This window comes from Chrysemys picta, chromosome 15, assembly GCF_011386835.1.
Source record: "Chrysemys picta bellii isolate R12L10 chromosome 15, ASM1138683v2, whole genome shotgun sequence".
NCBI classification, from domain to species: Eukaryota; Metazoa; Chordata; order Testudines; family Emydidae; genus Chrysemys; species Chrysemys picta.
Window position 1 is genome coordinate 1,420,440 of NC_088805.1, and position 26,820 is coordinate 1,447,259.

Consider the following 26,820-nt stretch of genomic DNA (forward strand, 5'->3'; position numbering starts at 1 on the left):
GCAGCAAGGGTGGTTTATGTTGGACTTTAGCGCACTGGAATAAATAGCCTAAGGAGGTTGTAGAATCTCCATCATTTGAAATTTTTAAAAGCAGGATAGACTAACACCTGTCAGGGATGGTCTAGATAATATTTAGTCCTGCCTTGAGTGCAGGGGTCTGGACTAGAAGACCTCTCCAAGTCCCTTCCAGTCCTATGATTTTATAATTCTATAAATACTACTACTTTTGTGTCTTCATTTCTATTACTTTCTATTATTTTCAGTTTCCAAGTATTGGTCAGAAAAGATCACGACCCTGGATAAAGAATATTTAGCAGAATAAGAAGTTACCTTGTGCAGTAACGATGGTTCTTCGAGATGTGTCCCCCTATGGGTGCTACACTGTAGGTGTGCTTGCATCCCTATGCTGCTGATCAGAGAACTTCGGTAGCAGTGTCTGTTAGGCCTCCACATGCACAGCCTCCTCTCATGCCCCACCATGAGGCTAGTCAGGACGTGCATGCTAACCCCCTCAGTTCCTTCTCTACTGCGGGGTCATACACAAGAACTCTGACGATGAGGGGAGGAGGGGAGGTTATGGAGCACCCATAGGGACACACATCTCGAAGGACAATCATAACTACACAAGCTGAGTAACTTTTTCTTTGAGTAGTGTCCCTATGAATGCTCCACTGTAGGTGACTCCTGAGCTGTAACCCCACTGGAGGACTAGGACTTTGGATTTGGGTCAGTTACAGATGACAACACTGTGGAGCTGAAGATGGTATCAGAGGCGAAGTCTGCAGTGATCACATAGTGTTCTCCGAAGGTGTGGACTGACGACCATGTCACCACTCTACCGATCTCTCAGATAGGGACATTTTTGAACAAAGCAACGGATGAGGACATCGACCTTGTGGAGTGTGTACAAAGAGTATCTCGAGGGATTATACTGTCAACTTGATAACATTATCTGATGCAGTTCGAGACACTTGGACAGTCTTTGGGCTGATATTGCTGAGCCCTTGGATCTTTCCACAATGGAGAAGAAAAGTCATGGGGACTTCCTGAAAACCTTCATCATGTCCAGGTAGAAGGCTAGGGCTCGCCTGACATCTAGAGCATGGAGTATAGCCCCCCTGTTGTCTCGGTGAGGCTTGGGGTAAAAGTTGAAAGGTGAATCAAATGATTCATGTGAAATAGGGAGGTTATCTTGGGAGTGAATTTCGGGTGTGGTCTGAGCATAACCTTGTCCCAAAAGAATACCATGTAGATGGGACGTGTCATCTGAACCGATATTTCTCCTATTCTCCTAGCCAAGGTAATCACTACCAGGAAGGCTCTTTTCACTTAGAGGTATGTAACTGAACAGGTGACCATGGGTTCGAAGGGAGGCCTAATCAGTGCTTTGAATACCAGGTTTAGGTCCCACGTGGGAGCAGAAAGTCGAGGTTGCGGGAAGAGGTTTACTATACCCTTGAGGAACCTTTTATTGGTGGAAGGATGTTATAGCTGTCAGGTGGACTCTGACAGTCCCGGCCGATTTGAAAAAGGCAAATATAGTGCCCATATTTACAAAAGGGAAGAAAGAGAACCCGGGGAACTACAGACTGGTCAGCCTCATTTCAGTCCCCGGCAAAATCATGGCGCAGGTCCTCAAGGAATCCATTTTGAAGCACTTGGAGGAGAGGAAGATGATCAGAAACAGTCAACATAGATTCACCAAGGGCAAGTCATGCCTGACCAACCTGACTGCCTTCTATGATGAGACAACTGGCTCTGTGGATATGGGGAAAGTGGTGGATGTGATATATCTTGACTTTAGCAAAGCTTTTGATACGATCTCCCACAGTGTTCTTGCCAGCAAGTTAAAAAAGTATGGATTGGATAAGTGGGCTATAAGGTGGATAGAAAGCTGGCTAGATTGTTGGGCTCAATGGATAGTGATCAACGGCTCGATGTCTAGTTGGCAGCCGGTATCAAGCAGAGTGTCCCAGGGGTCAGTCCTGGGGCTGGTTTTGTTCAACATCTTTATTAATGATCTGGATGATGGGATTAATTGCACCCTCAGCAAGTTCGCAGATGACGCTAAGCTGGGGGGAGAGGTAGCTATGCTGGAGGGTAGGGATAAGGTCCAGAGTGACCTAGACAAATTGGAGGATTGGACCAAAAGAAATCTAATAAGGTTCAACAAGGACAAGTGCAGAGTCCTGCACTTAGGAAGGACAAATCCCATGCACTGCTACAGTCTGGGGACCGACTGGCTAAGAGGCAGTTCTGCAGAAAAGGACCTAGGGATTACAGTGGTTGAGAAGCTGGATATGAGTCAGCAATGTGCCCTTGTTGCCAAGAAGGCTAACAGCATTGCCAGCAGATCGAGGGAAGTGATTATTCCCCTCTATTCAGCCTGGTCTACACTATGAGTTTAATTCGAATTTAGCGGCGTTAAATCGAATTAACCCTGCACACGTCCACACAACGAAGCCATTTATTTCGAAATAAAGGGCTCTTAAAATTGATTTCTGTACTCCTCCCCGACGAGCGGAGTAGCGCCAAAATCGATATTGTCATTTCGAATTAGGGTTAGTGTGGCCGCAATTTGATGGCATTGGCCTCTGGGAGCTATCCCACAGTGCAACATTGTGACCGCTCTGGACAGCAATCTGAACTCGGATGCACTGGCCAGGTAGACAGGAAAAGCCCCGCGAACATTTAAATTTCATTTCCTGTTTGCCCAGCACAGGAGAGCATAGGTGACCACAGAGAGCTCATCAGCACAGATAACCATGCAGGCCGATAATCAAAAAAGAGCACCAGCACGGACCATACGGGAGGTACTGGATCTGATCGCTATACGGGGAGAGGATATTCAGTGCTAGCAGAACTTCGTTCGAAAAGACGAAATGCCAAAGCTTTTGAAAAAATCTCCAAGGGCATGATGGACTCAGAGTAGTGCCGCGTGAAAGTCAAGGAGCTCAGACAAGCCTATCAGAAAACAAAGGAGGCAAATGGCTGCTCTAGGTCAGAGCCACTTCTACGCTGAGCTGCATGCAATTCTAGGGGGGGCCGCCACCACTACCCCACCTCTGACCGTGGATTCCGAGGCAGGGGTAATCTCAGCCACACCTGAGGATTCTGCAGACGTGGAAGAGGAGTAGGAGGAGGACGAGCTTGCGGAGAGCACACAGCACTCCGTTCTCCCCAACAGCCAGGATCTTTTTCTCAGCCTGACTGAAGTACCCTCTCAAGCCAGTACCCAAGACCATGACCCCATGGAAGGGACCTCAGCTGAGTTTACCTTTTAAAGTATAAAACATGGTTTAAAAGCAAGCGTTTTTTAATGATTAATTTGCCCTGAGGACTTGGGATGCATTCGCGGCCAGTACAGCTACTGGAAAAGTCTGTTAATGTGTCTGGGGATGGAGCGGAAATCCTCCAGGGACATCTCCATGAAGCTCTCCTGGAGGTACTCCAAAAGCCTTTGCAGAAGGTTTCTGGGCAGTGCAGCCTTATTCCGTCCTCCATGGTAAGACACTTGACCACGCCATGCTAGTACCAAGTAATCTGGTATCATTGCATGGCAAAGCCTGTCAGCGTATGGTTCTGGTGTTTGCTGGCATTCAAGCAACATCCGTTCTTTATCTCGCTGTGTAATCCTCAGGAGAGTGATATCGCTCATGGTAACCTGGTTGAAATATGGGCATTTAATTAAGGGGACAGAGGTGGCCGTTCCTACTGGGCTGTTTGCCTGTGGCTGAAAAGAAATCCTTCCCTGCAGCTAGCCAAGCGCGGGGGGGGGGGGGGGGGGCGAGAATTGGCGCTGAGCTTTTCACCTTTGGCTAGCAGGGATCTTCCCTGATACCAGCCATGCGGTGGGGGGAGGGGTACAGCGATCATCCCAGATAATTCATGGCGGGAGGGGAGGCGGGGGGTTAGTTTGGTTTCTGCAGGGATCTTCCCTGATACCAGCCACGCGGTGGGGGGAGGGATAAAGCAATCATCCCAGAGAATTGGATTGGGGGATGGGGGGTTGGTTTGTTTTCTGCTGCTGAAGGTTAACAGGAAAACCGCAGCAGTCAACGGGCTTTGCTTGGTATGTGGGAAAGGAGGGCACAGAAGCCGAAAGACAATGGCTTACCATGGCCGCATGCAAGCTGAATTCTGTTGCCCGGACCTGCGTCTGTGATCTCTAACGCCAAAGCCACAGGCACTCAATATTAAGATGGAAAATGCGACCTTGTACTGAAATCACATGTGCTATGTAATGTGAATAGTGTTGTTCACCATGAAAGAGTATAAGCATTGTTCTGTAAAATGTATCATTTTAAAAACGTCTCTCCTTTTTTTCATCCCTCCAGCAGCTGCAAATTTTTCAAGCCTCCCTCCTCCGTCCCGAAGGCTATCTCAGATAAGGCGGCGGAGAAAGAGGACATGAGACGAGATGTTCTTGGAAATAATGGAATGCATCCGCAATGAAAGAGCTCATTTGAATGAGTGGAAGGACACGGTATCTAAATACAGGAAAGATGCCAGTGAACGTGAGGTCATGAGAGACGCTCGAGATGAGAGGTGGCAGGCTGCAATGCTGGGGCTGCTGCGTGATCAAACGGACATGCTCCGGCGTCTGGTGGAGCTTCAGGAATGGCAGCAGGATAACAGATGCCGCTGCAGCCGCTGTATAACCTCCCTCCCCCCTCACCATGTTCCATAGCCTCCTCACCCAGACGTGTAAGAACACGGGGGGTGGTGGAGGGGGGAGGGCGGAGGCTCCGTGCACCCTCCCACTCCACCCCAGTGGACAGCCCAACCAAAAGGCTGTCATTATATTGAATTTTTTCAGTGGCCTTTTACTTCCCTCCTATCCTCCTCCCAAACCTCACCCAGGTTACCTTGGCGGTTCTCTCCCTACGTTTATAATCAATTAATAAAGAATACATGATTTTTACACTATAGTGACTTTATTTCCTTTAAAAGCAAGCTGTGATTTAAGGGGGGAGGGTGGTTTGCTTACAGGGAATGAGTCAATCAAGGGGGCGGGTTTTCAACAAACAGAGCTTTCACACCATAGCCTGGCCAGTCATGAAACTGGTTTTCAAAGCTTTACTGATGTGCAGCGTGTGATCTTCTAATCGCCCTGGTGTCTGGCTGCGCATAATCAGCAGCCAGGCGATTTGCCTCAGCCTCCCACCCCGCCATAAAGGTCTCCCCCTTATTCTCACAGAGATTGTGGAGCACACAGCAAGCAGCAATAACAATGGGGATATTGGTTTGGCTGAGGTCTAAGCGAGTCAGTAACGATCGCCAGCGACCTTTTAAACAGCCAAATGCACATTCTACCACCATTCTGCACTTGCTCAGCCTGTAGTTGAACAGCTCCTGACTCCTGTCCAGGCTGCCTGTGTATGGCTTCATGAGCCATGGCATTAAGGGGTAGGCTGGGTCCCCAAGGATAACTATAGGCATTTCAACATCCCCAATGGTTATGTTCTGGTCTGGGAAGTAAGTCCCTTGCTGCAGCCGTTTAAACAGATTAGTGTTCCTGAAGATGCGAGCGTCACGAACCCTTCCCGGCCAGCCCACATTGATGTTGGTGAAACGTCCCTTGTGATCCACAAGTGCTTGCAGCACCATTGAAAAATACCCCTTGCGGTTTATGTACTGGGTACCCGGGTGCTCCGGTGCCAAGACAGGGATATGGGCTCCATCTATCGCCCCACCACAGTTAGGGAATCCCATTGCAGCAAAGCCATCCACTATGAACTGCACATTTCCCAGAGTCACTACCTTTTGTAACAGCAGCTCAGTGATTGCTTTAGCTACTTGCATCACAGCAGCCCCCACAGTAAATTTGCCCACTCCAAATTGATTCCCGACTGACTGGTAGCTGTCTGGCATTGCAAGCTTCCACAGGGCTATCGCCACTCGCTTCTCAACTGTAAGGGCTGCTCTCATCTTGGTATTCTGGCGCTTCAAGGCAGGGGAAAGCAAGTCACAAAGTTCCATGAAAGTGCCCTTACGCATGCGAAAGTTTCGCAGCCACTGGTAATCGTCCCACACCTGCAACACTATGCGGTCCCACCAGTCTGTGCTTGTTTCCCGGGCCCAGAATCGGTGTTCCACGGCTATAACCTGCCCCATTAACAGCATGATCTCCAAAGCACCGGGTCCCGCGGTTTGATAGAATTCCATGTCCATGTCCTCATCACTGTTGCTGCCGCGCTGCTGTAGCCTACTCCTCGCCGCCTGGTTTTCCAGGTTCCGGTTCAGCATAAACTGCACGATAACGTGTGAGGTGTTTACAACGTTCATGACTGCTGTCTTGAGCTGAGCGGGCTCCATGCTTGCCATGGTATGGCGTCTGCACTGTTCACCCAGGAAAAAGGCGCGAAACGGTTGTCTGCCGTTGCTTCCCTGGAGAAGGGGGAGGATGTAGCCAGAACCACCCGCGACAATGTTTTTGGCCCCATCAGGCATTGGGATCTCAACCCAGAATTCCAATGGGTGGAGGAGACTGCGGGAAGTATGGGATAGCTATGGGATAGCTACCCACAGTGCAACGCTCCGGAAATCAACGCTAGCCCCAGTACATGGACGCACACCGCCGAATTAATGTGCTTAGTGTGGCCACATACATTCGACTTTATACAATCGGTTTCCAAAATTCGAATTATATAAATTTGGATTAATCCCGGAGTATAGACATACCCTTCGGCACTGGTGAGGCCTCACCTGGAGTACTGCATCCAGTTTTGGTCCCCCCACTACAGAAGGGATGTGGACAAATTGGAGAGTCCAGCGGAGGGCAACGAGAATGATTAGGGGGCTGGGACACATGACTTACGAGGAGAGGCTGAGGGAACTGGGCTTATTTAGTCTGCAGAAGAGAAGAGTGAGGGTGGATTTGATAGCAGCCTTCAACTACCTGAAGGGGGATTCCAAAGAGGATGGAGCTAGGCTGTTCTCAGTGCTGGTAAATGACAGAAGCAGCAGCAATGGTCTCTAGTTGCAGTGGGGGAGGTCTAGGTTGGATATTAGGAAACACTATTTCACTAGGAGGGTGGTGAAACACTGGAATGGGTTACCTAGGGAGGTGGCGGAATCCCCTTCCTTAGAGGTTTTTAATGTCAGGATTGACAAAGCCCTGGCTGGGATGATTTAGTTGGTGTTGGTCCTGCTTTGAGCAGGTAATTGGAGTAGACGATCTCTTGAGATCTCTTCCAACCTAATATTCTATGATTCTTTAGGGTCAGTGCATATGTGAAAGAGTCACAGATGTCACAGAGATTTGTGGGAAGTATACCAAATCCAAAACCTGGACCATTTTTGCAGGTAAGTACGTTGTATCAAGAACTTTCTAGTGTGTAATAATATCTCTTGTACCTCCTTCAAACAGGAGCTTTTTCGGTTGGAACCAAGAAGCAGCCATGCCTTGAGGATAAGAAGACCCAGGTTGGAATGTAGGGTATGTCTGTTGTTCTGCGAGAGGAGGTATGGAGTGACTGGGAGAGGGACTGGCGGGCATATGGCGAGCTGTGACAGGTAAGAGTACCAGGTCCGTCTCCGCCAAGTGGGAGCAATCAATATGACGTGTTCTCCGTCTCTGTTTATTTTCAGCAGGACTTTCAACAGTAGGGTAAAGAGAGGAAAGTCATAGAGAAGATCCCCATCCCAGGGCAGGAGGAGAGTATCGCCCAGGGAGTGTTGTCCTATCCTTGCTGTGGAGTTGTAGTGTGGACATTTCTTGCTCAGGTAAGTGGCAAACAGATCTGTGGTTGGCATCCCCCATCGCCTGAACAGATGGTGAAGTATTACTGGGTCTAGCTCCCACTTGTGGTTGTGTGGGAAACTGCAACTGAGACTGTCTGCTATCGAGTTTTGTGTGCCTGGGAGGTAAGGTCGTGGGCAATACACCAGTTCCATAGTCTCACTGCCTCCATGCAGAGGAAGGGCAACCTGGCTCCTCTGTGTCAATTTATGTCGTATATACAGGCTACATTGTCTGTTAGGACTCGTGTGCAATCCTTTGATCAGCAGGAGGAAGTGGGCACAGACATTCCTGACCCTCCCCTTAGCTCGAGGAGGTTGATGTAAAGAGATATCTCTGTGGGTGACCACTTGCCTTGTGTCATGAGGTCGTTTAGATGTGCACTCACCCTCGGAGCAATGCATCGGGGGTGGAAAGCAACAATGCAGGGTTTTGCGAGAAGGGAATCCCTTTGCTGGGTCTTTCCACCAGCCCAAATAGTTTTTGACCCTGGTGGGTAGTTACTGGGGTTTGTCTAGTCCAGTGGCCCACAAACTTTTCAGGGTCAAGCCCTCCCCTTACTCCTGTCTGCACCCTCCCTCCCCCCCGAGCTGGCCTGGGGCAGAGGGGTGGACGGGGTAAAAGGGCCAAGGCAGGGGCCACTAGTGCAAGGATTTCCTGAACGGCTTGGTGTGGTCCAGGTAAAAGGCCAGCGCCCTACGTATGTCTAGCGTGTGTAGGCGATGTTCCTCGTTGGAGGAATGGGGCTTAGGACAGAGTACTGGCAGGAAAATGTCCTGATCCATATGGAAGGCGGAGACGACCTTGGGGAGAAACGTAGGGTGTGGGCGAAGCTGGACCTTATCCCTATGGAAGACCATATACGGGGGTTCCGAGGTCAAGGCTCTAAGCTCCGAGACCCGACGGGCTGAGGTGATAGCCACCAAGAATGCCACTTTCTAGGACAGGTGGGACCAGGAACACGTGGTCAAGGGCTCAAAGGGAGGGCCTGTGAGGAGGGATAGCACTAGATTCAGATCCCATTGCGGTACCGGGGCCCTGGCATACGGAAACGTACGGTCTAGTCCCCTTAAAAAGCGGGAAGTCATCTCATGGGGAAAAAATCGAGTGACCCTGCACCAGAGGGTGAAAGGCTGAAATGGCCACTAAATGTACACTGACGGAGGCCGGAGCTAGACCCTGGGTCCTAAGGGACAGGAGGTAATCTAGAATAAGCTGGAGGGGTGCGTAAGACGGGGAGGCGCCCCGCTCTCCCGCCCACCTAGAAAACCTAAACCATTTGGTTAAGTAGGTCCGTCATGTAGACGGCTTTCTGCTCTCCAGCAGAATTCTTCTGACATCCTCCTAACACCTTCCCTCCTCCTCGTTCAACCATGGAGCAACCACGCTGTCAAGTGAAGAGGGGCCAGGTTGGGATGGAGAAGGCATCCCCTCTCCTGGGAGAGGAGATCCAGGCGGAGCTGCAGCCTCCGCGGGTGGGCCACTAACAGTTGCAGAAGGGTCCCGTATCAATGCTGGCGGGCCTAATCCGGGGCTATGAGAATAACCCTCGACCTGTCTGCCTTTACTTTCTGCAGGACCTTGCCTATCAGTGGAAACAGTGGAAAGGCACAGAACAGTTGGCCTAACCACCGGAGGAGGAATGCGTCCGAGATCGCCGCCCTTTCTGCCCCTGGCCTGGAGCAAAACTGAGGGCAGAGACGATTCTGGGCGGTAGCAAAGAGATCTACCTGGGGAGCTCCCCACTCTTAGAAGAGTTGCCGGGCGACCTCCCAGTGGAGTGACCACTCGTACTGATGGGAGAAAACCCTGCTGAGGCAATCAGCTCACGTATTGCGCGTGCCGGGTAGGTGAAAAGCTCTGAGAGAGATATCATGGGCTATGCAGAATTCCCATAGGTCCAAGGCTTTCTGGCACAAGGCTGAGGAGCGCGTGCCCCCTTGCCTGTTGATGTAATACATCGCGGCCATATTGTCTGTGAGAACTCTGACCATCTTCCCCCCGCAGGTGTAGGCTGAAGGCTAAGCACGCCAGGCGCACCGCCCTGAGCTCCCTGACGTTTATGTGCAGGGACAATTCCAAGGTCGACCATCTGCCCTGGGTTTGGAAGCTCCCCGCATGGGCTCCCCACCCCAGGTCCGAGGCGTCCGACACCAGATCTAGTGAGGGAGGGGTCTCTCGGAAGAGGATCCCTTGTAACATGTTGGTCAGGAGGGACCACCATTGCAGGTCGGCCACTACATTGGGAGGTAACGTGACAACCTTGTCCAGGCCGTCCCTGGCCTGGGAATATTGGGAGGCCAGCCAGAGTTGGAGTGGCCTCATTCTGAGCCTGGCATGTCACACCACGTAGGTGCATGCTGCCATGTGGACTAAGATTTGAAGGCACCCCTTTGCCGTCGTCACGGGGAAGGACGTGACTGAGGCTATGAGACTTTTGAGCGTCTCGAACCTGTCCCGGGGGAGAGAGGCCGTGGCCACCACCAAGTCTAACAGCGCTCCTATGAAGTGTATGTGCTGAACCGGAACTAGCGTGGACTTGTCCTCATTTACCACTAGGCCTAGACTCTCGCATGTAGCCAGTAAGAATTTCAGCTGGGCCTGCACCTGGGACCGAGACTTGCCCTTGAGCAGCCAGTCGTCCAGGTAGGGGAAAATTTGCAGCCCGTTACTCCTGAGGTGGGCTGCCACTACCGCCATGCATTTGGTAAAAACCCTGGGGGCCATGGAGAGGGCAAAAGAAAGGACCGTAAACTGGTAGTGGTCCCACCCCACCGGGAAGTGGAGGAAGCTCCCGTGACCTTCGAAAATATGTATGTGGAAATACGCAACCTGGAGGTCCCGGGCTGCGAACCAATCCCCCGGGTCTAGGGATGGAATAATAGTGACCAGGGAAAGCATACGGAACTTGTAATGGACCATAAACTGGTTGAGGTTCTGCAGGTCGAGGATAGGCCTGAGCCCACCTTTTGCCTTCGGGATCAGGAAATACCGGGAGTAAAAACCAAATTCCTGAGGTACCTTCTCCACCGCACCTAGGATGAGGAGGCATGTCACTTCCTGGTCTAGGAGGAGGACGTGCTCCGGGTCCCCGGGGGTGGGCGTTGGGGAGGGGGGACGAAGCGAACTGCAACATGTAGCCCTTGGAAATGGTGCTGAGGACCCACTGGTCCGACGTTATACGGGACCATTGCACTCGGAAGGCAGATAAACGGTTGCAGAACACAAACTTTATTAACTGGGGGTTTCCCTGACAACAGGCCTGGTGGCCCCCCTCAAAGTGTCAAAAGCGCCTCTTCCCCTGGGCGGGCCCAGGTCGCTGGGCCGGGCAGGACTGACACTAGGACCTGAGTCTCTGCTCCCTCGGCCTCTTAGGCGGGGGCTCATATCTGCCTCTAGCCGGAGGAACCGAGGTCTGTGGCCTGGGTTTGTCCTTAGCTGGTGGAACATATAGGCCCAGAGTTTGCAGGGTGGTGTGGGAATCCTTCATCCCGTACACACGGGTCTCGGTCTGATCCTCAAACAGGGCTTTCCCGTCGAAAGGCAAGTCCTGCATGAGGGACTGGGACTCCGCGGACAGTCCTGACAGCGAGAGCCACAACGCCCTGCGCATGGCAACAGCCAAGGCCATCGAACGCGCTGCTGGATCTGCTGTGTCCAAAGCCGCTTGGAGGGCCACTTTCGCCGCTGCAGCGCCTTCGTCGACCAAAGCTCTGAACTCCTTCTTGTCCTTTTCCTGAAGAAGAGTTTTGAATTTTGGCAGAGACCCCCACAAGTTAAAATCATACCGGCTCAGGAGGGCGTGGTGATTTGCCACCCTGAGCTGGAAGCTTGCCGATGAATAAACCTTCCTGCCGAAAGTATCCAATCTCCTGGCGCCTTTATCCTTGGGGGTGGGGGTGGGTTGGCCATGCCTCTCTTGGTGGTTTACAGACTCCACCACCAGAGAGTTGGGTGCCAGTTGAGAGTACAAATATTCATACCCCTTTGCTGGCACAAAGTACTTTCTCTCCGCCTTTTTAGAAATAGGTGCCAAGGACGCCGGGGTTTGCCAAAGCGAAGTCGAGATATTGGTCACCCCCTGGTGGAGAGCTAGGGCCACATGGTCCGGTGCCGAGGAGGACAAGACGTTGAACAAAGTGTCCGACGGCTCCTCCATTTCCTCAGCCTGGAGCTGGAGATTCGAGGCGACCCGCCTAAGGAGCTCCTGGTGAGCCTTAAAATCTTTCTGCAAGGCGGGTGGTGGCACCGCAATGGATTCCTCCGGTGTCAGTGATGGGACCGGATCTGCCCCCAGGGCATCGAGCGGTACCGGTGGTTCAACCCCCAAGTCCGAGCTCGGGTGCGGTGCCGCTGTCTCGGTGCCCATTGATTTTTCCCGGTGCCGAGGCGGGGACGTCAAATGTACCTGCTATTCCCCGGCCACCAAACGGGGTCTTGTCGGTGCTGGTAGTTGGGGCCAAGGTGCCCACTGACACCACTGCCCTTGCCAGGGTGCCCCTTGCCAGTGACCCACTTGGGGACCTAGCGGAGCCGCTTGATCGAGTGGGACGGGCGCGGCCTGGGGATGGGCGGCTGGGTGCCGAAGCCGAAGTCGCTGAAGAGTGCACGGTACTGTAAGAGTGACGGGAGCGTCCACGGCCGTGTCAGTGCCAGCCTCGAGATTTAGATCTCGACGAAGAAGGCCTGTGCCCGTCAGAGGTACCGCTTCCAGATTCCCCCCGGCGACCATGGCTACGACGCCTCAGTGCCAGTGACGGCCGAGGGGTGCTTCGTGAACTACGCCTATCGGAGCAAACACTCGAATCTGAGCATCGGTGCCGATGGCAGCGAGACCTGCTCCTATAACTCCGGTAGGAAGAGGCGCGTTTACACCTCTTGTCTCGGTGCCTGCAACCCCTCTGCGTAGTGGAGGACACTCGAGACTCCCTCTCAGGCAAATCGGCCAATGGAGTGGAAGTCTGACATGGGCTACGAGATGGCCTCGCAGAACGGGTAGGCACCTCAGCCTCGGAACGGGGGCTATGCCGGACCAGGGAGGGTTGATGAGCTCCCAGCGGCGGCTTCCCTCGGGAGTAAGGGCCTGTCTCGGGCGGCGCGCCTGGCACCAGAAGGGCAAGGATGTCACGCGCTGCCTGTGCTGCCTCCGGCGTCTACGGTATTCTCACCGCAGGAGAGGCACACGTGGACAGGACCAGACTACTCCGCTCAGCACGAGTCGGAGGTCTGGGTCCCGAGGGGGATCATGGGCTGCCCAACTCGGTTGTGGCCTCACCCCTGTCCTTCTTTCGGCGCCGCTGAGTCTTCCCTTGCTTCTTAGTGGGGGAGCAGTGCCGACTGGTTGATGGGGCGTCGCTCCGCACCAACGACATGCCCGGCACCGAGTTGGGTTGGCGTGCCAGTGCGGGGCCACTGCCGACTCCATTACTAGGGCCCGGAGACTAATATCCCTTTCACGTTTTGTTCTTGGTTTGAATGATCTGCAAATTTTACAACACTCACTTACGTGAGTCTCGCCCAGACAGCGAAGGCACTGAGAGTGTGGGTTGCTTCTGGGCATAGAACTGTGACAGGAGTGGCACGACTTGAAGCCTGGGGCACGGGGCATGCCCCGAGCCAGGCAACTAACTAGAGATTCAGACTACTAAGAAGAGTTGTACTACTAAGGCTAGAAGTGCTACAGCAGAGCTGGAGCACCAAGTTCCGACCACCTTCACTGTCGGCAAGAAGGAACTGAGGGTGGGGGGAGTGCGCAGATCCCCTTATAGCGTGATATAGAGGCGCCACTCCAGGGGTCGCAGCGCTGCTCCCCCACTACGGGTACTGCTAAGGGAAAAACTTCCAGCACCGGTGCATGTGGTGAGCATGCACACCTACTGTGGAATACACAGAAGCAATCACTCGAAGAAGTAAAATGGATAGAGTACCCATTGTGAATGATTTCTAGGATCCATTGTTCCGATGTTATGCATTCCCAGGTGCTGCAGAATGCTGCCAACCGGTGGCCAAATGGTGGATAGCCGTGGCTGGCTGCAGCAGTTGTGGGGAGTCTATCGATGCCTTGACTAACATGTCAAAATTGGAGATTGGATGTAGATACCTGGGACAAGACACGTTGCGGGCCAGATGGTTTACACCTTGAAAATGTATTCTTTCTTCCTCTGCAGCTTGTACTAGCATTGAGATGGATATTGGGAGGTGTGTGGTTTGTGCTAGGGCTGTGGACTAAACTTCCTCTTTTGTCATAGTGTATAGATGCCCAGCGAATGAAGAGTGGCTCAAGAATCCTTCAGGGTGTGAAGAAAGGCACCAATATTTTCTGCAAAGAGTTTAGCGTCTTCAAAGGGAAGGTCTTTGACGGTTGACTGTACCTCCTTCAGGAAGCCCAAGAGATGGAGCCATGAAACACGTCGCATCACCACAGCCATGGAGATGGATGTGGCCCTTGTGTTGGTTGCATTGAGGGCAGATTGTAACGTTGTTTTTGCTATTAATTGTCCCTCCTGAATAATGGCTTTAAATTGGCTGCGATGTGACTCAGGCAGCAGCTCAGTAAAATCAGTTTAGAATAATTTACATAATCATATTTCACCATCAGGACTTGGTAGTTGGTGATTCGCAACTGAAGCATGACTGAGGAGTATACCTTCTTTCCGAAAAGGTCCAAACACTTCCAGTCTCTATCATAGGGAGTGGACCTCATCGGGTACTGACAGCCATGGGAATTAACAGCGTCCACCACAATGGAGTTGGGTGGAGAATGGGAGATGAGGAACTCAGTCTCCCACGCTGGGACATAATATTTTTTGTTCACCCATTTGCAAATAGGTACCACGAGCGCTGTGGTCTGCTTGATAGTCCTTGGCAGGTCCAGAATGGCCTTGTTAATGGATAGGGAGATCTCTGAGGAAGAGGATGAGTGCACTGACTAGCATTGAGGCGAGTCAGGAAGGGAGACAGTGCATGCATGGGCCTAAGGGACACTGCTACGGAAGTTCTCTGATCTGCAGTGCAGGGACACAAGCACACCTACAGTGGAGAATGCATAGGGACACTACTTGAAGAAGAACCACTGTTTCTACTCTGGGATATTCAGCTTGGAAGAAAGAGAGGTCTCTATTTTTCTTTTGTTATTTAGCTATTTCTCTATTTTAATCTATAGGTGAGTGCAGCATTCATGAAAATAAAGTGCTAACAGTGCTGGCTGAAGAAAGAAAATGGGAGAAAGAGTTATGCAGGCTTTCTCCACATGACAGTGCCAATTTAAATGAAACTTGATTGGTAATATCCTGGACCCCAACTGAACAGAAATTGCCATTTACATTTAACTGTGTTAAATTTTGTGAGTTTTTAATGGGTACAAATGGGAACCAGAATGAAATTAAACTCAATTCTAATTGGGACATGAGTGAGGATTCAAACCTGGATCTCGAGGGGCAAAAGGATCCTTCACAACTCCCATACACCAGCTCTGCTTGGTTAACTCATACACAGCCCCCCGAGATCTTTAAAGCCTTGGTGAGAACAAATGTTAAGAGTTTGCACACATGGAATTCTGACATGATAATACCAATGTTGGACTGGCGAAGGGTCACCTTATAAGAGCACAAAGTTAATACAGTACTTCAGTTAGACAATTCATGTGAAGTTGTTTAAAACTGGGTATTCAAGTAAAGGGTAACATTAGCACAGAATTCACACTTTGTCAATACACTTTTTTGCAAGCTCGCGAATTCTGCATTCCAGGAATCACAAGATAAAGGGGCAGCAGACAGGCAGCTAAAGGCCAAAGTATTTCTGCATACCTGGCCGGCACAAATCCCCATGCTGTTCTTTTTCGCTGGCATACACCTCCATACACCAAGCATGGTATGCAAATGAAAAAAGGTCCTCTATCTTCGAAGGAGGGCGAATGGCATTGTTCAGTCGCTTAAGCCACTCTTGACATTGCTCAAAGGTAGAGAACTGACACCTGTCCCAGAACCAAACATACATTTATTAATTTTCATGCAGAGATATCAGGTCATAAAATGTGATGAGTGATTAACCTCTGTGCAAACCAGAGATGTGAATAAACTGCTCTTTCTATTTCAGATGCTGTTGTGTAAACTGTAATGGATAGTAAAAATAATTATTCAGATAGTAATGTAATTATCCTAGGGAGTTGTCCTTCCCCCATAACCTTATATCTTTTGTATTTGCCTATGATTTGGCTCTCTGAATTTCCACAGGGACAATAACCAGGGAAAAATTCATCATCACTGTAAAGAAAATGGTCTGTGATTCTTGCTAACATCATACTGAAAGATATATCAAACATGAAGTCAAATTAAACCATATGTATAGATAGAGCCCTACCAAATTCATGGTCCATTTTGGTCAATTTCATAGTCATAGGATTTAAAAATAGCAAATTTCATGATTTCAGCTATTTAAATCTGAAATTTCACAGTGTTGTAATTGTAGGGGTCCTGACCCAAAAAAGAGGGGTGTGTGTGTGTGTGGGGGGGGTGATTCAAGGTTATTGTAGAGGGGGTTGCGGTACTGCTACCCTTGCTTCTGTGCTGCTGTTACTAGTGGCACTGCCTTCAGAGCTGGGCAGTTGAAGAGCAGCGGCTGCTGGCCAGGAGCCAAGTTCTGAAGGCAGAACCGCCGCCAGCAGTGGCACAGAAGTAAGCATGGCATGGTATGGTATTGCCACCCCTACTTCTGCACTGCTGCCTGCAAAGCTGGGCCTTCAGCCAGCAGCTGCCACTCTCTGGCTGCCCACCTCTGAAGGCAGCAGCACAGAAGTAAGGGTGGCTGGCGGAGCACTGCCTTCAGAGCTGGATGCCCAGCCAACAGCTGCCGCTCTCTGGCTTCCCAGCCCAGAAGGCAGTGCAGAAGGGTGGCAATACCGCAACCCCCCTAAAATAACCTGGCGAACCCCCTGCAACTCCCTTTTGGGTCAGGACCCCCAGTTTGAGAAATGCTGGTCTCCCCCGTGAAATCTGTATAGTATAGGGCAGGGGTAGGCAACCTATGGCACGTGTGCGAGCTGATTTGCAGTGGCACTCACACTGCCCCGCTCTGGCCACCGGTCCGGGGGGCTCTGCATTTTAAATTTAATTTTAAATGTAGCTTCTTAAACATTTTAAAAACCTTGTTTACTTTACATACAACAATAGTTTAGTTATATATTAACAGACTTATAGAAAGAGACCTTCTAAAAACATTAAAATGTATTACTGGCACACGAAACCTTAAATTAGAGTGAATAAATGACGACTCGGCACACCACTTCTAAAAGGTTGCAGACCCCTGGTATAGGGTAAAAGCACACAAAAGACCAGATTTCACAGTCCGTGGCGTGTTTTTCATGGCTGTGAATTTGGTAGGGCCCGATGTATAAAGAGCATAATTTTGGAATTATTAAATAAACCAGTATTATCTTGTCCTAGTTTCTCAGGCCCTGATTCATTAAGGTACTTATGCACATGTCTAAACTCATGAGTAGTCCCATTCAATGAGCCTACTCACATACTCAAAGTAAGGAATGTGTTTAAAGTATCTTCCTGAATCAGGGCCTCAAAAGGGAGTCAAAACAGAAATACATAACATAAATTGCAATCTATTAATGTGTATCCCTACAAACAAAAACATATCTTCTGATCAGATACAAAGTAAATACTGTATTCCATTTGAACAATGAACTTACTTCAAACCAAGGTGGACAAGTCACAGTGCCTGTAGTCCTACATCTCCCTCAAATGCTAAACTGTTTCTTCTCTTACTAATATTTTACCAGAGGGCAAGTATAAACAATGCTTCTTTCATTTGAGCTTTGTTTTCACATTACAGCAGGAAAGAAACAGTAATGGAAGACTAATTAGAGTATCCTGACCACAAGAGCCACTAGTCTGCAAAATAATATTCCATAATTACAACAGTAGCTTAGCATTTCCAAATTGGTACCTGTTCACTATGGAATAGGACTCAGAACAAGCATGGTGAAATACGGGTTTGCCCAAATTTGTACAAATTTATTTAGGAGTTTACAGTTATAAACAGGTGGCCCCAGAGTACATAAATAAAATTTACTCTTAGGATTAAAACATGCAAACTATATTTTTCATGGGGAAAATAGTCTTTTCATTTGTAATTATAATGTTTAAATGAAACTAGTGGTGGTGTGATTAGTACCAATTTTATCTGAATGCCATCCAGATAATACTCCGGTTGCACTGATGGTTAAAGACAGCAGTTGTGTCCCCTAAATTAATTAAGGTCTTGACTTTGCAGATTCTGAGTCCTGCACTCTGTAGAAACATTCATATAAAATTGGTACTAATCACCCCATCACTAGTTTCATTTCAACATTATAATTACAAATGAAAAGACTGTATTTTTCCCATGAAAAATATAGTTTGCATGTTTTAAACCTTTCCCTTTTTTAACCCTGCATGCATTTGGTACATCAGGTCTAGAGCACACTGCCTTCTACTGGCTCAGTGCATGAAAGCATATTTCAGAACTTTGTTTTGAAGCCTTTCCAAAAACAGTCCAAGGAAAGAAAATAAAATATAGCAAGATTTTTGAAGCTATCGTTTCTGAAGGGAATTTTATAGGGAGAGTGAAACCAATTTTCCTAATGCAGGCTAAATAGCTAGTATTGACTCTACAACTGAGAGAAAAGTCAAATACATGCGATCTAGAGAGAAAAGCTAAATCTGAAAACATTAAGAGCTACAGGTTAAAGAGAAAGTTAAATATATAACTCAAGCTGAACAACCAACTATGATCTACTAAATCAAACCAGTCCTCAACACAATGCTATGGCCCAGGAAGCAGTTGGCATGTTACATTTTCTGAGTCCAACACGTGGGGGCTGGTGCTATTCCGCTCAGGGCTGGCTTTAGGCCAATTCCCCTGAATCGGGTCCCACGCCCAAGAGGGCCCCGCACCCTAAAGAAGAGCACCTAACTTAGGCGCCTTTCTAATTTTTACTCACCCGGCGTCGGTCTAAGAAGCTGTATGATTTATTGATTTGTGTCTAGTTTTGTATTTTGGTGAGACCATTGTTACACTGGGGAAAACCACATGAAACTGAAATTAATTTCAAAATAATCTTAAAAAATGTATTGCTCCATAGGGCTAGAACATCTCTACGTCCAAAGCTATTTGGCTGATCAATTTCCAGCATAGTAAAGATTTCTAAAAAATATATTGTACTACAAGAATGCAGACGCAGTAACCACCATCCTCCTTCCTAAAATGTTCAGCTACAGTACACAGCAAGAACAGAAGGAATCTTTTGGAGAAAGCATGTGCACAAAAAGCGGGGGCAGGGGGGTGGAAGAGAGGGGCCATTTCCCCTAAAATGCTGCAGCCATCCATAATTTGAAGAAGCGCAAGGTTACCTTGCTTAGATTTCATACTTTCCTGGATGAAGCAACCCTTCCACCTACAAAGTAGTTTGTACATACCTGATAACTTTGCAGTCTTTGCAAGTCAAATGAAGTTGAAATATATCTCGGCATTCAACACTTTCTATAAGCTGTAATGGAACCTGTAATTAAAAAGATTAAATGACCTTATTACAAAACGCACTGACACTGCAGTTTCTCAGCATGTCCCATAGACACTTATTAGAGGGCTTTGTGGAGAAAGAGAGCTCTAAATATAATTAAATCAATAGTTCTGATGCAGTGTATTGCTGTATTTGAGACGATTCCTTACTCCATTGTTTCTCAGCTGAGAAACCATATAAGACCACACGACACTAACGTCTCAGCTGGTCTCACACAGGTTATATCATGGTGAAGACTAAAGGATAGGGAGTATATGTGAAGGCATGAGTGCTAGCCTGGGGCTCAGGAGACTCCCTGCCCTGCCACAGACTTCCTGTGCAACCCTGGGAAAGTCACTTAGTCTCAGTGATTCAGCACTCCACCTGTAAAATTGAGAGAATAGCATTTCTCTACCCTATGGATGGTGTAAGGATAAATACATAAAAGATTGTGAGGCACTCAGATAATATAGTTAGGGGGACTAAAAAAGTACCATAGACAGACAAATGTTTTATGTTGCTGTCATGGTTGCTTTTAAAATAATAAATCTCTTCCTATCATTCTCCCATTGACTTTAGCATGCAAGTCAGAAGGATTATCATGAAGGTTACATATAATAAATGAAGAGATGGGGATATTTGATGGGAAAACCCTGTTTCATTCTAAATTGGAGCAGCTTTTCTAAGTCCTCCCTTTTTGACCAGATAGCCTCATTTATAATTAATTATTTGTAAAACACCCATGAACCTGCATGGCATTTTACAAACAAATATGAGATTACAATCTAGGTGCCAAAAGATTGTTTACAATCCAGGTGATTTCCCCTTTCAGACAATCTGTCCATCTCTGTATCTGTTCATCCCTTTCTTCACCACTCTCCTTCCAAACCTAATCTTACATAGACAACCCTTCCTCACTGAATGCTCTATGCCCCTTACATTGCTTCATGTCTCCTCTTCCTACCCTCCAGACCCTGACCACTCATTATTACTCCTCCTTCCTCAGTCTCCAAGACCAACTCTACACTATTTCTTGCCTCTTTCTTTCAAAATCATCCATCAGTTCTACTCCCTTCCAATCCACCTTTTCTCCAGCAACAAGTCTCTTCCCTTTTGACAAGCCTTATTTAGTAACTCAGCCTTCCACATTTCTTTCTGAGCAATTTGTCATCCTTTCTTCCAGGCAACCCTTCATATCAATTTCATTTCCTTCTCTTTCGGTACAATCCATCCTCTAGTCTTTGTCCACCTTCATTTCCTCTTCAGCCCCTCTTTCCATCCTTTATTACTCGCCCTATAAAACTCTTCCCTGCCAAATTATCTTTCCTTATTCTCCCATCCTTTCTCACAGATGACCTTTCGTTTCCATCAAGCTCTCTTTTTTCATGCTGAAGCACACTGCAAATCAGACTCACTCAGTGCAGTTAGTCTACTCTTCAAAGAGCCGTAAGTTATATTTGCAGGCAGTACAACATACAATAGTGTCTATCTAAATATAGCAGCAGAGAAGCAACTTTTTAAAAAAACAGCCATGCATTGCTATCAAAGCCCAACAATGTCACAGTATAGAGGGTACCGCAGCATCATGCTCTCGCAGTATCTTAGTTTCTCAACTGTCTCTGCTATAGTTCGTTATCTCCCTTCAAACATTAGCAACACTTTAGAACTCTGGAAAACATTATCAAAATTAAATAAAGTTTCTCCCACATTTCTGAATTCCTGAAGCTGACTGTGGCTTAATGGCAACATTATGTCTGGGGAAAAAGAATAGTAATACATAAATATGATGGGGAAAATCTGAAAACATCAACTGACCCAACTGAGATTCATGTAATAATTAAAACTACAAAATAATTCCCACTCAGCCAGTATTACTTCATAGAATCACTGAAATGTAGGGCTGAAAGGGACCTTGATACGTCATTAAGTCCAGCCCCCTGTGCCAAGGCAGGACCTAGTAAACCTAAATCTGATAGATGTTCACCAAACCTGTGCTTAAAAACCTCCAGGCATGGGGATTCTACAACCTCTCTGGGAAGCATATTCCAGTGTTTAACTACCCTTACAGTTAGAAAGTTCTTAATATCGAACCTAAATCTCCCTTGCTGCAGATTAAGCCCATTACTTCTTGTCCTACTACTTTCTTACGGGGATACAAAGGGAAGCCACAAGAGCGGTCACGCGACTCTCCTCAACAGTATGTTTCAGGTGCCCAGGGCAACCATCAGAGAGGTAAATCACTGTGGGGCAGGAGGCGGGACTGGGGAAGACCCAGGTGGTGGTTCCTATCCTGTGCCCGGCTCAGCTGGTAGTGTGGACTGGGGAGGATGGGACTTCCTCTTCCCCTGCACAGCATCCAGGGCCAGGCCAGACCCACCCCCAGATTTCTCCCACAGCTGCAGGAAGCTCTGCAAACTCCCTCCCTCCCACCACCCCACTTCCTGCAACCATTGCTCCTCAGCTGCAGGGTGTGGAATCCCTGAACAGGTAGCTGCTCCCCCATCTGCCCAACCCCCGTGCATCCAGACCCCCTCATACCCAGACCCTCTCACTGAGCCTCAGCCCCCCATACTCAGAATCTCACCGATGAGCCCCACTCCCTCTGCACCTGGACCACACCAATGAGCCACCCACACCCGGATCCCCACCTCACTGAGCCCCAACCAGTTGTACCTGGATCCCCACCCCACTGAGTCCCACTCCCCCAACATCTGGACCCCCCACACCCCGACAGCCCCCTACTGAGCCCCAACTCATTCATCTAGACCACCCTGCAGAGTCCCATTACCATTGCACACAAAATCCCCCAACAAGCCCCTGTGCATCCAGATCCACTCCACACCCAGATTGCCCCACATGTGGATCCCCCCCCACAGAACCCTCTCAACCCACATGTGGATCCCCCACACTAAGTCTCTCCACACTTGGATCTTGCCTTGCTGTGCCTGCCTGCCCATACCTGGTGCACCTGGCATGGAGAGGCAGGGCCCTGAGGTGTTTCTGGGGTAGGCGTGGTCCTTGGGTTGGGTCCTCACCACTGAGTCCGTGTCCCCGGGGGAGAGAGGAAGAGGAGCTGCACAGTGATCTCCCACCTCTGTGCAGCCAGTGGCCTGTGTACCTCAGTGCCATGCTGGAGCCTCCACATTTATTTGACAAATAAAATTTGCAGAATTTTAAAATACTGTGTGCAGAATTTTTATTTATTTTTTTGTAGCAGGATTTTTAATTTTTTGGCACAGAATGCCCTCAGGAGTAATAGTTTCAGCCTTTCCTTAAAAAAATTAAATCAAGAGATATCAGCCTGGGAATTCAAGTTTTGATGTGCACTCAAAATGCCATCGTTGAATTTACTAATGATCCCTTGGATGAATATAAGTCAACACTTTTGACAGTCATAGTTTCATCAGATTATGTGTGGTCTGCTGGGCCTTTTCTTTTTCCACTTAAAACCCCATGTTCCTATTGCTATGCTGATCTATCAATTTATCCAGTGAAAGGACTCATGCATACAGCCCTTCTCTGCTGTGTTGCAAGGTGAGCATCATCAACACAATTTTTTTCTGGTCAAAGCACAGGTGCAGCAAGTGATCTAGAATCATTGTGCTACTTACTGAGATTTCACAAGCATCAGATTGACTGACAGTCTTTTGAATTGTAAACAAAAAACCAAGATTAAGATAAAAGACGAAGACTGGGTTTGGGTATTTTTAACTGGATTCCATCTTCTCCACACAGCTGCCCCTTGCAAAAGTCCAAGAATTGGCATGCATACTGCATTCTCTGGAAGGCCACTTCTTCAGCTGTTGCATGGGAACAGCTTGCACTTCCTTCAATAGGAGTTGCTTGCATGCAGCAGCTGTGGAATCAGGCTCTGGGAATTCATTCCATTTGAGAATACTGCATCCAACACAACATGCTACAAGCGGGTACTTTTGTAAGAGGTCCTGTCTCATACACAGAAGTATTTTTCTTCAGTGAGGTGGGAAGGTTGTTATCTCATTCAGAGTACCAACATCTAATTTAGGATATTAAGTCTTACACAAATTAGAATGTACGAGTCACAGGTAGTGGCCCCTTAAAGGGAGATGGGCCTCAGTCCACCTGTGACAAGCTTATCTCTCATCATATGGCTGGTGGGTCAGAGGACCCAATCAGGCCTGTGGTAAATAAAGAAGAGGCTGGGGAGAGAAGGGGCTGTATGTGGGTGTTGGTAGATGCTTGTAGATGCTGCAGGGAGTAATAAGGCTGCTGCCGGGCACTGAGTCAGCGGGAGAGACTCTGCTGGGGAAGGAGGCCTGTGGAGAAGGCAGACAGGGTCAAATGACAGGTAAGAAGTGCTCGGAGAGAAAGAAGGCAGACCCTCTAGAAGGAGGGGTTATGCCCAGCGTGGGACATGGGTGAAAAAAAAAAAGAACTTTAAAAAGACTGACCCTCTCTGAGACTGCGGCAGAAAAACTTTATTTTTGTGTTTATTTTATGTTAATAAACCTGACCCCCAAAAAGGGGCACTGAATAGGATACAAGCCTTTGTAGAGTTATTGAGGAACCTGAGTAAAGGGGAAAGAGAGGCAGAGTGCTGCAGAGCCACACTTGGCCAACAGGTGGTGCTACAGGGTAGGTGCACTCCCTGTTACATATTGAGCTGGTGTCTTCGCCCACGGCAGGAGTACTTCTCCATCTGCTAACATCCACCTGCAGCCCCTTTGCTCTCCCAGCCTCTTCCTTATCTACTGCAGGTCTGATTGGCTCTCCTGACCCACCAGTTACATGACCTACATCCTGAAGAGAGGAGTGAAGCTTGTCAACGGTAGGATTAGGGCCTTAAGGGACCAGCCACCCTCTGACAGTATGATATGCTCAAAATTAAAATAAAGCTTACAAAATTGGTAAACCTCCAAGTTATGAAAAGCCCCTTCCTATGCTAAACCAGTTCTTTTTTAAAGGGCAATTCTGATTTAAAGAAACAATGGAGATAAGTAGGGTCAACAGTTCACAGCACACTTTCAAATTATAGATGCACCATTTGTGCAGATCATAGAATATCAACCTTGGAAGGGACCTCAGGAGATCATCTAGTCCAACCCACTACTCAAAGCAGGGCTAATCCCCAGACAGATTTTTGCCCAGATACCTAAGTGGCCCCCTCAATGATTGAACTCATAACCCTGGGTTTAGCAGCCCAACGCTCAAACCACTGAGCTATCCCTATCTTCTATAGCTGAAGTATTTACTGTCCCAAACTACGACACTAAAAATGGTGCCTAATCATTGCATTTATCTTCTATCCTCCATGTTAAGTCCTTTCTACCTAGAGCACTAGGTTAGCAGAGAAGATCAAATTCTGTTGCAGAAGAATAAGCATTCTAGTCTATTTCTTACATCATCAACATAAATGTCATCTGAATTCTTATGATTAATGATAATATATGAAGTAGAACTAACATCACTTGAGGAATCAGGTGGAGTCTGCAGTTTTGACTGGCAGTAAACTGTTGTCATTTGTAAACTGAACCGACCAGATAGAAAACTCACTGAGGCACAATAAATATGGAAATACCAACATAATTTTGTAGACTCATTTCTGATCATAAACAGTGAGGTTTTGGTTTAAAAACAAACTTTCAGTGCTGATCATCATCATCATCATCAAGGAAAATCCCAAAATGGCATAGCCTCATTGCATCGAGCGCCCACCTGGATCACTCTCTTAACTCGGTCCTTAAGCCGGTCTGGCTGGATATTCAGTCTATATCCATCACTGGTGATCTTATGCCACTAAAGCTTTTGGCACCTACATGACAGCCAATTGTGTAGTGGCATTCATGAAAACAGCTAAACTGACAGTCTTTGCAAATGAAATCCTGTATTTATCCACAGACAGGCAGGGGCAGTGCAAGCATTTACACATGCCCTGATCCAGTGGCCAATTCTAGGGGTTCAAGTCCTTGGCTTCTCTGCTGAGATGCTAAACTGATGCCTCGCTGTGGTAACACATTTTATAACAAGGCCAGCAAGCAGCCTGCTAGGAAATGATCAGATTACCCACCAATTTTGCATGCCACAAGACAGCTGTCAGACGATAATTTTCAGACACTACCAGTGTATGCTAGAATTAAACTGGTGACCATGAGGTGAAAGCCTTTATCTACTTTCTATTATCAATCCCATAAACCACTCCGACCCTCAATTTTATTTTAACATAGTGACAATCTAAGTTCCCTCTAAGCTGCGCGGCCAGGCGGCCGTCCAGCAGGCTATCAAGTGCCGCGCACTTCAGGTGTCCCGCCCCCCACTGCAGTGCTGCTCCTGCCCTTTGCCTTGGAACCCCTAACCAGCTGCTCCCAGGAGCCTCTGCTTGCTGTGCAGAGCAGGGAGAGGGAGGGACTGATGTCAGGGTGTTCCCCTCCTCTGTACTCCCTCTCCCCAGAGTGTGGGGGGACACGACAGGGCAACCCAGAGGACAACCCAGAGATCCAGGTACACACCAAGGGAAGGGTAGGAAGTAGCCCAGGGACATCTGACTACGGTCCCTGGGGTGGCAGACAACCCACCTTTGACCAGGAGGCCTGTGGGAGTCTACCATCTGCCAGAGATCCTTGATTTATTTGGAGGGTTAATTAAAAAATTCTGGAGGTGGCCCCCAATAAGGCCCCAGGATTGCCAGTCTCCATAGAAACAGGTTTGAGAATATGCCTGAACAAGGTGGGCAACAGGGTGGTACAAAGCGAGCCACAGGTGTTTCCCTCGCCCCACTGCCAGCTGGAAGCCAGGGCGAAAAGCCCTGGCGGCTTTGCCCATCCCTCTCCGCCCCTCTGCTCCTGGTTGGGAGCCAGGGGAGAATGGACCATGCTCTCAGCTGGGAGTCAAGCAGCCTTGTCAATTTCACAGCTCAAGACAGCTGCCTGGCTGAGGGGGAGCGGGCTGGGAAGGAAATGAGGGCAGCTGGCCCTTGCTCCCTGGGGGCAAGACCCTGGGAGCATTCCCACACTCTGAGCGAGGAAAGGGGAGGGGAAAAGCTGTGGGTGGCTTCCCCAACCTCCGGCAGGGAACAGGGTAGGAGGGGGAAAGCCCGCCGGGATCCCGGGACCCTGTGAGGCAGCCAGGCTCCCAGCAGGGAGCTGTCTGCAGAGCTGAGAGACCTGGATCTCAGCTCCCCACACTGTCCTTCTTAGGTTGGTGGAAGCGCTCCCTGGTGAGGATGCGTACCACCGATCCAAGTGTGGACATGAACCACTGCAGTAATTAGGTTGACTAATAAGAACATAAGAACGGCCGTACCAGGTCAGACCAAAGGTCCATCTAGCCCAGTATTCTGTCTACCGACAGTGGCCAATGCCAGGTGCCCCAGGGGGAGTGGACCTAACAGGCAATGACCAAGTGATCTCTCTCCTGCTATCCATCTCCATCCTCTGACAAACAGAGGCTGGGGACACCATTCCTTACCCATCCTGGCTAATAGCCACTAATGGACTTAACCACCATGAATTTATCCAGTTCTCTTTTAAACGCTGTTATAGTCCTAGCCTTC

At 48.7% G+C, this 26,820-nt stretch overlaps 1 protein-coding gene across 30 annotated transcripts in view; it reads right to left on the reverse strand.

Moving 5' to 3' along the window:
• Window positions 1-26,820, reverse strand: part of MTMR3 (myotubularin related protein 3) — a 203,298-nt gene that overhangs the window by 54,870 nt on the left and 121,608 nt on the right. For 27 of the 30 annotated variants that reach the window (XR_010592866.1, XM_065568426.1, XM_005278810.4 and 24 more), the window contains 2 exons: window positions 19,210-19,292; window positions 15,550-15,716 (listed from right to left, as the gene is read on the reverse strand). Coding sequence is in view for 29 of the 30 variants with exons in the window: in XM_065568426.1 (XP_065424498.1) it covers window positions 15,550-15,716; window positions 19,210-19,292 (250 nt within the window). In the remaining variant the exon portion in view is untranslated. The remainder of the gene's footprint in view (window positions 1-15,549; window positions 15,717-19,209; window positions 19,293-26,820) is intronic. The other 3 variants (XM_065568446.1, XM_065568439.1, XM_065568440.1) reach the window with 1 other exon arrangement.